At 41.1% G+C, this 12,821-nt stretch overlaps 1 protein-coding gene and 1 long non-coding RNA gene across 5 annotated transcripts in view; one reads left to right on the top strand and one right to left on the bottom strand.

Annotated features, from left to right (window-relative positions):
* ODAD2 (outer dynein arm docking complex subunit 2) overlaps positions 1-11,789 on the bottom strand; it is a 148,674-nt gene extending 136,885 nt beyond the window's left edge. For 2 of the 3 annotated variants that reach the window (XM_020895735.2, XM_020895736.2), the window contains exons 1-3: positions 11,764-11,789; positions 7,566-7,828; positions 439-596 (exon numbers count right to left, since the gene is read on the bottom strand). In XM_020895735.2, the coding sequence (XP_020751394.2) occupies positions 439-596; positions 7,566-7,789 (382 nt within the window). In that variant the 5' untranslated portion in view covers positions 7,790-7,828; positions 11,764-11,789. The remainder of the gene's footprint in view (positions 1-438; positions 597-7,565; positions 7,829-11,763) is intronic. The other variant, XM_070472174.1, reaches the window with a different exon arrangement.
* A 238-nt stretch (positions 11,790-12,027) lies between these two features.
* The window catches only part of LOC139036615 (uncharacterized), a 64,935-nt gene continuing 64,141 nt past the window's right edge, over positions 12,028-12,821 (top strand). For both annotated transcript variants that reach the window (XR_011489437.1, XR_011489436.1), the window contains exon 1: positions 12,028-12,128. This is a non-coding gene — a long non-coding RNA (uncharacterized lncRNA). The remainder of the gene's footprint in view (positions 12,129-12,821) is intronic.

Raw genomic sequence — 12,821 nt, 5'->3', positions numbered from 1 at the left:
GATTATTATGGGTTGTCTGCTAAAGGAAGAGGCTACATTCATTTTAAAGGAAACTGATCACTGTCTGGTACAGCAGAATGCAAGAGGATGGCTCCTAATGCTGGCCCTGGACATCTGTCTCTTTCCCTGACATGAACCTTAAAGACCTCAGGTCTTTCCAGAAGCTAAGAAGGCTTGCTTTAAACCACACACAGAAATTAGAAATCTAGAAGTTGACTAATGGTAAAGCATTAGGGTTTTCATTTAAAGTGGAAAGCTGATATGAGCATAACATTTCAGCCAAGAAAAATTAAGGACATTTTTATGAAGCTGAACTTAGTACTTTTTACCTTTTAGCTTAGAAGACTTTTTCAAGATACTATAACAAATGATTCCCTCCCCAGCCCCCAAGATTATGTTTCTGAAAGTTCAAATCACAGACTGGAGTATAAATATCACCTTCAATACACGCTTGTGCTTCCTTCAGCTTCATACTTTTAGCAATGTATAACATACGTGACAGCTGCCCAAAGCTCCTAATTTTAATTTGTGGTACAGAGAGATATAGCAAAGGCTCTCCATTTTTATCAACTTCTTCTGACTTGACTGTTGTTTCACTAAAAAATGAAAAAAAAATTTTCTTGAAGGCTTAGGGTTACCTGAAGGCCAGTAGAAGTTAATTTAAGACATCTCAACACATTATTTCCATGTCTCATGATAAAATACAGAGAATATAAATAGGTCTTGTTAGAAGCTCATCTATTTTCCCACTTTCATCCACTTTTAGGCCCTTAAATCCCCAAACTTCTTTAGCAATATGATATATCCAGGAAAAAAATTTTTAAGCAATCTCCTGAATACCTATGTAAGTTCACAATTTTGGGTTTTGTTTTTCCAATAATGCATTGGACATCTCTTTTAAAATCACTAGTTCTGTGGGAATCATTTATGTTTTGTGAATTTCCAATGTTATTTTATTTATAAAATTTTTACACCACAGTAATTAGTGGTTAGGAACTTTCTAACCTACTCTGTTTCTGAGCCAAAAAAAAAAAAGTGCTATGAAAAAAAACAAACTAGATCCCCTCTGTGGATTATTTCCCCCCTCCAAGCCCCTAATTTGGTTTACTTTAGGATAACAAGAAGTTTTTCTAACTAGGCTTTTTCCTAATCAGAAATTGTTAGCTCTCTTAGATTGGTATTTTTCCCATTTTAACTTTTTTTAGGTTGTCATTTCTAAAATATTAAGATTTTTTTTTTATGGCCACGATATATCTAGACTACTTACAACATTACTCACACTGCCCAGTTTTTCATCACATACTGATAATCCCTAGTAAAAGTGTCCACATCTGATATTTATTTTTTAATAGCATCTATTTATTTACTTGGTTGTACTGGGTCTTAGCTGAGGCATGTGGGGATCTAGTTCCCTGACCAGGGATGGAACGCTCACTCCCTGCTCTGCTTAGTCATTCAGTCACGTCCGACTCTTTGCGACCCCACGGACTACTGCATGCCAGGCTCCTCTGTCCATGGGATTTTCCAGGCAAGAATACTGAAGTGGGTTGCCATACCCTCCTCCAAGGGATCGTCCCGACCCAAGGATCAAACCTGGGTCTCCTGCATCACAGGCAGATTCTTTCCCATCTGAGCCACTGGGGAAGCCCTGCATTGGAAGGCAAAAATCTCAACCACTGAACCACCAGGGAAGTCTCAGGACCTGCTATTTTGAATTGTAACACAGATAAATAGTTGTGAGATGTTGACAGTTCATCACAAAAAGTAAACCAGCAGATTCAGTCAATCTATTACTATTTCACTAAAATAGAAAGAGGGTTGAAACTGGGGGAAGGGGGGTGTCCCCGTAACCTTATGTGGCAAAAGGGACTATGCAGATGGCTGACATTAAAGACTGTGAGATGAGATGACTGCTCTGGGGTATCTAGGTGGGTCAATGTAATCAAAAGGATCTTCAGAAGAGGCAGGTAGCAGGGTCAAGTCAGAGATGGCAACATGACAATGGAAACGGGTCAGTGATGCAGGCCACAAGCCTAAGGATACTAGTGGCCTCTAGAAGCTGCAGAAGGCAAGAATAAAGGAACATAACTCTGCCCACACTCATTTGTAGAATTTTCGTCCCCTCCAGAACTGTAAGATTTAAATCCATGTTGTTTTAAGCCGTTAAGTGCGTTATAATTTGCTGCAGCAGCAACCAGAAAGGAAGACAAGGGCTTTATTAGTCTCCCCCACTGCTCTGTTCCCAGGACCTTGAAGAGTAACTGTGCACAGAAGGTGTTTGACAGATGCACGAGGAATAAATGAAGGAACAAAATGGTTTTAGATTTGCCAGTGCTAGGCATAATTTACAGAATGTTTATTTTCCCTGGAATAAAGCTTTTGAAAAAACTCCCTTAGGACTGAGGAGTAGTCTTAGAGGTCTGTACTGGGCTGGGACCACTGGTGCTAAAAGGACGAGGAGAGGATGAAGTCACAGGCAGAATAAATACCCACAGGATCAGGCTCCTGAACTTGAGAAAGTGACACTCCTGGGGAGACCAGGAGAACGGCAGGGCATGGGGACATGTCTCATTGTCCTGCCAGCTGCAGTCTGCAGCTGAACAGAGCCAGAGGAGCTAAAATGCCGGCGACCGAGAGGATTCTTGAGAAGCAGGCTCCCACTTCAGGCTCGAAGTGTCTAGCCCTGAAGACAGAGCTCTTTGGAAGAAAACTACTGTAGCCATCTTGATAAGGTCAAGAAGAATGAAAGAAAGAATAAATGAAATCCATTGACCTGATCAAGGAGACTTTTAAACTGGAATTGAGAAGGGAGCTAAAAAATGCTCACCTTATACAATAGAGAGCAGGAAAAATGTCTCATTTATTTAATCCCCAACGTCAAGTTCCATGTCCAGAACACAGTCATCACTCCACAGATATATGTCTGAATAGTAACATAGGAAATAAGGCTGTAGTTGAGAAACTATTCAGTAATTCTCAGGGATGAGAAGCAAAGAGTTCAGTAACAGAATTTCAGGCCACTGGTCTGTGACTCTGAAATTTCAATCAAAATACAATAATCATTGCCTCATCAAACAATACCATTTTAAGGCTGGAGATCACGTGTTTCAGCCCTTAGTGATATTGATCAGAAGATTAAGGGCCATAAAGGTATGAAGTGGGTGTGAAATGTGCATTTCCAGTAGAGGAGGCGTCCTGCTCCAACGTCCTGATGTCTTATCCACACAGAACTTACATAAGCATCTGATTTCTCCCAAATCATTTATTTATGATCACTGAGACACAGCAGACAGTCATTCACAACTAACATACAGCAATATTAAAGCAGACACGATTCAAAAATCCTAGTTCTACCAGAGGGGAGGAAAGAACAGGTAACATCATTTCCACCAAGTGATTTTGAATGCTTACCCAATCAAAAACTGCTTACCCGATTAAAAAAAAGTATGGCTACTAAGAGGGAAAGAGGAGGTGGAATGAACTGGGAGATTGGGACTGACATACACACACTCTTGATGCTATGTATAAAATGGACAACTAATGAGAACCTACTGTGTAACAGGGAACTCTACTCCATGCTCTGTGGTGACCTGAATGGGAAGGAGTCCAAAAAAGAGGGGATGTGTGTATACGCATAGCTGATTCACATGCTGTATACAACATGGTAAAGAAACTATATGCCAATAAAAATTATAAAAAAGAAAAGAAAAAGGGCAAAGGACTTGAATATACATCGCACTAACAGGGATATACAGATGGCAAATAAGCAAATAAAAAACTATTCAAAAATAACTAGCAATTATACATATTCATGAATCAATTATTTTTCAAATTCTTTTCCCATTTAGGTTATTACCGAGGATTGAGCACTTTGCTGTACATCTGAAACACAACATTGATAATCAACAATGCTCTAATATAAAATAGAATTTTTTAAAAACAAGAAAAAAATGCCCAAGCTACTCTGTAGAGACTCTAAGTAACTAAGTTCTGGGTATCACCCACAGAGAGTGTCACCGCTGAGTGCTATCACCTGTCCTTAATTTACAGTGATTTGGGGTTCATTCTGAGGTGTTTTAGGAAGACTATTAATCTCATCCTGTGTGATAAGAACAAAAACAGCTGGAAACAGTGATAAAAGAAACCTATGATTTCCATCAAAATGAAAGAGATATTTCCTCCTCAACACTGAATGTGGAGAGATAATACAGGATGAACAGGTGTACCTCGAGAAAGAGTCTAAAGGAGATAACAGAATCGGGCCAGTGCTGTGCTCATCTAGTCAACTAATAACCTACTGCACAAAAGGTTAGAAGATGGTGGATGAAACATAAAACTTCCTCATTGTGTGACTAAAGGATCAGTTTCAACATCAGATGCCAATAAGTCTAGCTCAGAAGAAGGTTCATCACACCTGTGTTGATGGCTACAGAGTGTGCCCTTGGAGATGCACAGCAGCCAAGAAATAAGGTCACAAGTAAAAGTGTGGTCTCCGATATATCTGCAGAGATCAGCAAAAGTTGGGGGGTCGCTTGGCTGCTTTAACAGAGTTTTGGTATAGATGAAATTGCCTTGCTTTGGAAGAAGAAGGCTAAGAGAATGAATAGCCCCAAGAAGAATCTCCCTTTGTTCTGAAGCATACAAGGATATTACTATTTGGTAGAAACATGTCCGGAAACTCCAGGCTTAAATCCTCATGATGACTTGGGTATCCACATGGTCTTACAGATAAGAATCTTGACTAGGGGGCTTCCTCCACTTAAAATAAATGAATAAATGTGTTCTAAGGCCCTGCAGCTAAGCAAAAGAGTGCATATGAACCAAAGAGCAAAGAAAGAAGAAGAGGGACTGTTTAACTATACATTCTTCTTGTCATTGAGGGCACCTCTGGTTTACATCATGTGATGTGCTGCTGGATGGACCAAATACCACATGACTTTGGGTGCTGAAGGTTCTTTGGTTTAGGGGATAGAGCACAGGGTGGGTCAGGACCTGGATGTGAGAGCATTTGGTATTCTCCTTCATTCCCTCGGAGTTCAGTCAGTAAAGCCTGCAACGCAGGAGACCCAGGTTCAATTCCTGGGTCTAAAAGATCCCCTGGAGAAGGAAATGGCAACTCAGTCCAGTGTTACTGGCTGGAGAATCCCATGGACAGAGGAGCCTGGTGGGCTACAGTCCATGGGGTCGCAAGAGTCAGACATGACTTAGTGACAAAATGACGATGGAAACCAAAATTTCAGCTATATCATTTGTATTCTTTGGGTCAGTCAAAGAAGACTGGTTTCCATCAAGACACACAGGAATAGTTTCCACCCTATGCAGCAACTGCTACTATCACACCCCTCTCATTTCTGCTATCATCAAAGAGATCATTGACCAAGGTCAGAAACAGGAATGACAAATAGAAAAACCAGCCCATGGAAAAGCTGCATGGTAACTTGACAGAAGGAACACAACAAAGGAGTAGTCGGTTCAAAACATACATGGTGTCAAAATGTCCAAACATCCTGCTTGAGGGAATACTGCATCTAGAGGCTGCATGGAGAGATACAAAAATAGAAATAAAGCAAAAAGAAACTGGATGGGGATAGAGATATAGAGATGCATTAGGATGGGGATAGAGATATAGGGATGCATTATGTGAATGTCAAAATGGCAGGAAAGCAATGACAAACTTAGACAGTGTGTTGGAAAGCAGTGACATTACTCTGCCCACAAAGGTCCGTATAGTCAAGGCTATGGTCTTCCCAGTGGCCACATATAGTTGTGAGAGCTGGACCGTAAAAAAGGCAGAATGCCAAAGAATGGATGCCTTTGAACAGCAGGGCTGGAGAAGAGTACTGAAAGTCCTTTGGACAGTAAGGAGATCAAACCAGTCAATCTTAATGGAGATGGACCCTGAATATTCACTGGAAGGACCGATGCTGAAGCTGAAACTCCAGTAATTTTGGTCATCTATTGCAAACTCATTGACAAAGGCTCTGATGCTGGGAAAGATTGGGGGCAAAAGGAGAAGAAGACATCAGAGGAGGAGATGGCTGGACAGCATCACTGATGCAATGAACATGAACTTGGGCAAACTCAGGGAGATGGTGAGGGACAGGGAGGCCTGGCATGCTGCAGTCCATGGGGTTGCAAAGAGTCAGACAGGACTGGACAACTGAACAACAATAACATGTAAATGTCAGCCCCCCCTTACTAGGTCACAGATGTGATCATCTGTATTTGGAATACACAATAAGTACCGAGGCAAGTTGCAACAATAATCATGATCTCTTCTGACATGTACTTTAAAATCCATGGTTGTACTAAGTAGTTCCTATGTTTTTAATTGATTTTTCAGGTCAGTTCATCTTTCAAAAATTAAAAAAAAAAATAATGCACGATGCTACACTGAACTTAGGTGAGAGAAATGAAATACTTTGGGAGAAAGTGACCATTAGCACAGTGAAACATAAAATATAATTTAAAAAAAAGATTTATGAAAATTCAGAGAGAAAATAGACCATGATATCAGAACCAAAGCGCCCTTGAAACACAGTTCAAGAATGATTTTCCAGGGACTTCCCTGGTGGTCCAGTGATTTAAGACTTCCAGTTAAGGGGTGCAGGTTTGATTCCTAATCAGAGAGTTAAAATCCCACATGCCTCGGGGCCAAAAACCCAAAACATAAAACAGAAGTAATATGGTAACAAATTCAATAAAGACTTTTTAAAAAAAGAATGATTTTACAGCTCTAAAAATTAAATTCTGAGTTTATGCTCAAAAATAATCCCAAATGGAAAAGGCATGTATAGCAAACTTTGGCTAGAGAACTGTTTTTCATAAGATCAGACTTTAAAAGTTCATATGCAAAACTAAAGAGGAACAAAAGAAGAGGATCAGAATGCCTAAAGTGACACATAAACTGAAGTTGACCAAAAAAAAAAAAGAATATATGAATTTACATATATTTATCATCTACAATGTATATTTACAGAATATATTTTATACAAGTATAATTATATTTATATAAGCTTATGTAATTTATATAAAATATATATTTAGCTATAATCAAAAGACATAAATTGCTAGCCTGCTGTTTGAGGTGGAGGTAGGATTTTTTTTTTAATCTCAGATTTGGAAGGTTCTCATTTAAGGACAATGCTAATTGTTAAGAAGTCTTTTCCTTATTTTAAGCAAAATGTACATTTCTCCCTTTGTTGCCCCACAGATTTTACAGATTTAAATACCAGAAAGGGTTTTGTCTTTATCTCAGGTCATGAAACCAATGCCTGGTGGCATCTGGCAGGTCGTGTGAGTGGAAAGATCAGTCACAAAGCAACAGCAAATGCTGGAGAGTACAGTGACCTGGAAACATATTCCCTATCAAAAGAAAGTTCAAATGTAAAAATTAGCTAGTGTATTGGCCAAACTATACATCCTCAGATTTCACCCAAATCCCTCCAGGTTTCTGAGATTTCTGTGATTCACACAGGTTAAGCGATTTGCCTTAAACCTACAACCAATCAATAAAAAACATGCAACTGAAGACATTAAACTCTAGAAGCAATTCATTGGCTTACCTGACAGCATAGCCTGATCCAAATGCTGAGGGGTCCAAATTTGTTTTCCATTCCAGCGGTTCTACAAAAACATAGTTTGCCTCTTGGGGATATTTATAGATAAAACTCTCCACAAACATCATGATTTCCTTCACTATAGCCTCATTGAGAGGAGTAACTTCCAGGGTCTTGGCCCCATGCCCCGCAGCAGTCCACTGCGCAGACCTGGTCAGTGCCACGCCCATGGGATCCCACGATGCTCAAACCTGAGCTCAGCACACACACTGCAATCAAGCAGAGAGAGAGACAATAGCATCCATCTTCCTAGAAGAACATTTCTCATTTTCAAGATTTTAAGCTAGCACTTACCCAACCCGCATTCTGCTTGTTCATCTTAGAGACGGATTTTTTAAAAAATTATCCAATCGCTCTTCAAGTCAATAAAACAGTTAATGTTCCCTGAACCAGCTCTAAGTAAAACTGACCCAAGTACATAAGGATTTTCCAATATCTGCCTGCCCTGGAATGAATAACTTCTTTCTCATTTTCAGCCTAAGACAGAGAATTCCGGTCAGAAAATGGAAACAGAAAAGTCCAAGAGCAGAAAAAAAAGAATCGGAGGAGGCACGGCTTCTGGTTTGCAACTCTGCTGGGGCCAGCAATTGAGAGATGCTCTTTTGAGTTGGATCACACGTTGTTTAGAATTATGCTATTAAACTGAATTCTGTTATTCTTTGTTGTAACATACATCTGTATCTGTGCAATGATGGCTGATGAACGTTCCCCAAATGCCCTCAGAATTCATAAGAAATAGAATAAGAACATTAAATAAAATAGAATTTTAATTTCTTTCTGAAAATTGGTAAGGCACATATTGACGTATTAATCAAAATATTTGAGTAATTCAAATTCCATACTCCCTGTATATATCCTGCCCAGAATATTTTATCATAATTCATAACTTACTTAAGAGCAAGTATAAGCATGAATGAGAATCTTTTTAGCCTGTTTATCTAAGTTGATTATCAGATGACTCTAGCATTAAAATGTGTAAAACATAAATCTAAATAAATTTCATTTTTGATAAATAGAAATTAGCCTTTAAAAGAGATATCTGAAAAGATAACATTATCTGCACACTTAAATAAGAGTCAAGTTAATAAGCCCTGATATTACTATATTATGGAACTTTGTCTTTTTTTTTCAGATAATCAGATAATTGTTTATTTTCTCATTTGCAATTAACACTGATCGTTAAAACCTTTCACCTGGAATAGAAGAATGGTTTAAAAGTTAAATAAAAAAATATAATTAGCTTCCCATTTCCCATAATTATTACAAAAGCTCAGAACCAAGATTCTATAGAAATGGTTTGGAGATTTTACTTTTCATCCTGTTGTTATATCTTCAAATCCAGTGACAGGGATATCTAGATCAGAGATCCTCGACTGGGCAGTATTGGCTGCTGAGCAGCAGTGAAGAAGTATTGTACAGATGTTTTATTATCAAAACAATAGAAAGGGGACATTGTGAGCACTTAGTGATGAAGACCAAGAATGCCAGATGTCCTGCCGTGTGCAGGACGGTTCCCCTAGAAGAAAGAACCGTGATGCAAACTCCAACATTTAGCACGTAACCAATTTCAGACAATTCATACCTAAGCCTACAACCCATTGCTACTTAACACAAAGGATTTTTCCCAGTTTAAATATGCTTTGAATTTTCCAGAATTGAAACTACCATATAAATCAAAGGATGGTTGTAAATACTTATTTTATATGGAAATTAACCAGGAGGTCAGCATTTTGCAAAATTATATCATTGATTGAAATTCTAGTCACACAATTTAAGTTTGTGACACGACTGTATTTGGGGCTACTGCATACACAGCAATTCAACATAAGACTGGAGTAATTAATTGATTTTGTTGTTCAGTCGCTAAGTTGTGTCCAACTCTTTGTGACCCTATGGACTGCAGCACACCAGGCTTCATTATATTCTAGTATAGTGGCTACCTGAGCATTTGCATGCTGATATTTTATTACAATTATCTTCTTTTATTTTACAGTTAGAGCACCACTGAGATTTAAAACTATGATTTTGATTTCAGAAGAATAAAGTGAGCATTACAAAATATTATAAGAAGTACTGGATCAGATAAAGTTTAGAACAACATAATATACATACGTACACATAATATACATATACACACATATGTATATCTGTAAAAATGCTAGTGAAATAAAATGAATACCAAAAATATATAAATTTGTTCTGTGCATTCATTTTAGTATTCTAGTTTCTATTGCTACATTCTGAACACATAAGCAAGCACTGATGTTTATGTGTGACACTCGAGAGTTTCACAATACTATGAAAGAAAGTGCAGATAGATCTATTTCATATGAAAAGGCTCAGGTGGATAGTTCTGTTTGTTTTTAAACTAAAGGTAAATTTGTTTCAGTTGATAAAGTTATTGTTTAAATCATTTCCTTCTTGCACCTTTTTTTTAAACTTGTGAAATTACATAAGGCTATAGCAGTTCACATACCAGAAACTAATTTTCTGCAAGACACTTAAAAAGGAGCTAAGAAACGCAAAAAGTTCTTTTTTTTCATCATGATAAATTTTTCTAGGAATGTGTGTAACATATTTGACACTATTCAAATTGTTTTTCTGAGTCTAATAAACCCAGGAGCTGCAGCAATGGACAGGTTTGACTTAACAAGGCCTAAGAAAAAACTGGGGTTTCCCTGGTGGCTCAGTGGTAAAGAATCTGACTGCCAAGCAGGAGATGCAGGCTCGATCCCTGGGTCGGAAGATCCCCGGGAGAAGGAACTCCAGGAGTGGCAACGCACTCCAATATTCTTGCTGGGATAATCCCATGGACAGAGGAGCCTGGCAGGCTACAGTCCATGGGGTTGCAAAGAGTTGGACGTGACTTAGTCAATAAACAACAAGTGAGCCTATGACTATCCAGAAGACAAGCACAATATTATTAGACTAGTATTGGTGGGGGGGGAGTGGAACAGAATCGCAAAAAGAAGACCAGGTGTAAAAGATTAAAAAAAAAAAAAAAAAAGGCTTTGCAGACTCAACTGAGTTTTTAAAAGAAAAAACAGGTAGTCTTGTATTTTTTTTCTTCTTAAGTATGGGAACTTCTAATGACTTCTTAATTTGCAAAGAGAACAAAAGCTACAGCATTTATTCCTCTAATTCCAATAATGTTCCAAAAATTTAAACACTAACTTTTTTTTATCAAGACAGGTTGATGGGACGTTTACACCCAGCACCAACCCATGAGATCTTAGAGCCTGAGAATCATGATTACAATGAACATATGTGAATACATAGTACTTATTTTGAGTTAAACCAAGATTTTTAAACTTAACAATGACAAGGGGAAAGGTTTTTGTGCATGTTTGTTTCCATAAACTGAGAAATCACTTTACACTCATATTGTCTACTCATCCAATAGATACAGCTGTTTGTTTTTTTCTTTTTAAGGGTCCGTTGCAAGCCTCCAGTATCATTCATAAAATAAAACCCATTCGTGAATAACTTCTAGAACACCTGAGCAGAAGCAAATCTCAACTCTTTACGAGACTAGGGACTATAAGCGTCCACTCTAGGATCTAGCGGGTTAGGAGCAGTGCCTGCGCCGGCGTCCAGAGAACGAGGATACCGGGCGGTGAAACCTGCAAAAAGATTGGTTTCGGGGCTGACAGGAATCGAGCCCTGAATAAAAACAAACAGACCCGATGCGGAGATGCGCAAGGATAGCACCAGCCGGTCCTCGAACTGAGTAAAGTCTAGTCAAGTATTTGCGCGGGAGGCCACGGTCCTGGGCTGGGAGGACGGAGACGGGCTAGAAGAAGCGGCAGCGAAGACGCACGGAGATGGAGGCAAAGCTGCGGAGACGGAGGAGGGAGAAGGCAAGGCAGGCCAGGAGCGGCGGGAGCGGCAGCCGGGGAAGGGGACGTGGATGCGGTCCGGGCTGGAGACTGCAGAGCCGAGGTCCCAGGCCCGGCAGGAGCGGGGTGTCCGCGGGGAAGCAGGGGCTGGACAGGATGGGAGAGACGCAGAGGGGGCGGATACCGGGTCCGAGGGGAGAAAGGGAAGCCGGGAGGGAACAGAAGCAAGGGCTGAGCGCGGCTCCTCAACTCCTCCATCCCCTCGGCCTGCTGCAAAGACGCCAGGGCCCGCCGGTCGCACTCACCGCAGCACCCGGCTCAGCGCCCCGCGCTCCGCACTCCGCCCGCGCGCCCGCCGGTTGCTAGGACGCCGGGTAAACACGGCGCCCAGCGCGCGCTCACGTCCAGCCCGAAGTCCCGCCCCCACCCCAGCCCCGCGTCCAGTCCCCGAGTCCCGCCCCGCACCCCGCGTCCCGCGTCCAGCCCGGAGTCCCGCCCCGCGTCCAGTCCCCGAGTCCCGCCCCGCGCCCCGCGTCCCGCGTCCAGCCCGGAGTCCCGCCCCCGCCCCAGCCCCTCGTCCAGTCCCCGAGCCCCGCGCCGCCGTGGAGACAAACGCGCTCCGTTCTCTCTTCTCCAGCTCCCCGAAGTCGTGTCCTCCTGGCTCCCCCAGGTGGGAAACCTGTCACCTTCCCTAACGCACGGTGAGAGGTTTTAGCAGCAATTTCACGGTAGAACCGAAAGCAAATGGAAAATAGTCTCTGGAAACACCGTTTTGTTTCCCCCTAGGCTTCTAGACAGAAGTCCCATCGCGTTCCTTGAGTTCTGTGTACCCGAAATCTTTCCTGGGTTCTGAAAAATAGCACAGGGCCTCTTAGAGGATGTTGGAGGTACACATATTTCTCTCCAGAAAGCAAATAAACTAGAATTCTAGGATATTCACTGGAAAAGCAGAAACTGCTCTTGGATACTCTAGTTCGTAGAACTTGAATGAAATGAGGACATTTCCTCGTGTTTCTAAATGCCTTTCACCTCTTTGTGCCAAGATGATTTTGACCCCACCAGCAGACACTACCATCAGGAGATGTTAAGTCTTAGTCTGTTAAGTCTTAGTCGGGTAAGTCGTGTCCGACTCTGCGACCCCGTGGGCTTTAAGCCTGCAGGTCCTCTGTCCATGGGATTTCCCAGGCAAGAATACTGGAGTGGGTCGCCATTCCTTCTCCAGGGGATCATCCTGACCCAGGGATTGAACCATGTCTCCTACATTGGGAGATGGCTTCTTTACCACTGAGCCGCCTAAGAAGCCCGCTAACAGGAGACCAACCTTGAAAAACCAGAGGGAGGGAGTGGAAAAAAGGAAAATATT

Source organism: Odocoileus virginianus, chromosome 9 (genome assembly GCF_023699985.2).
Source record: "Odocoileus virginianus isolate 20LAN1187 ecotype Illinois chromosome 9, Ovbor_1.2, whole genome shotgun sequence".
NCBI lineage: Eukaryota > Metazoa > Chordata > Mammalia > Artiodactyla > Cervidae > Odocoileus > Odocoileus virginianus.
This window is presented reverse-complemented; position numbering and strand designations above follow the sequence as displayed.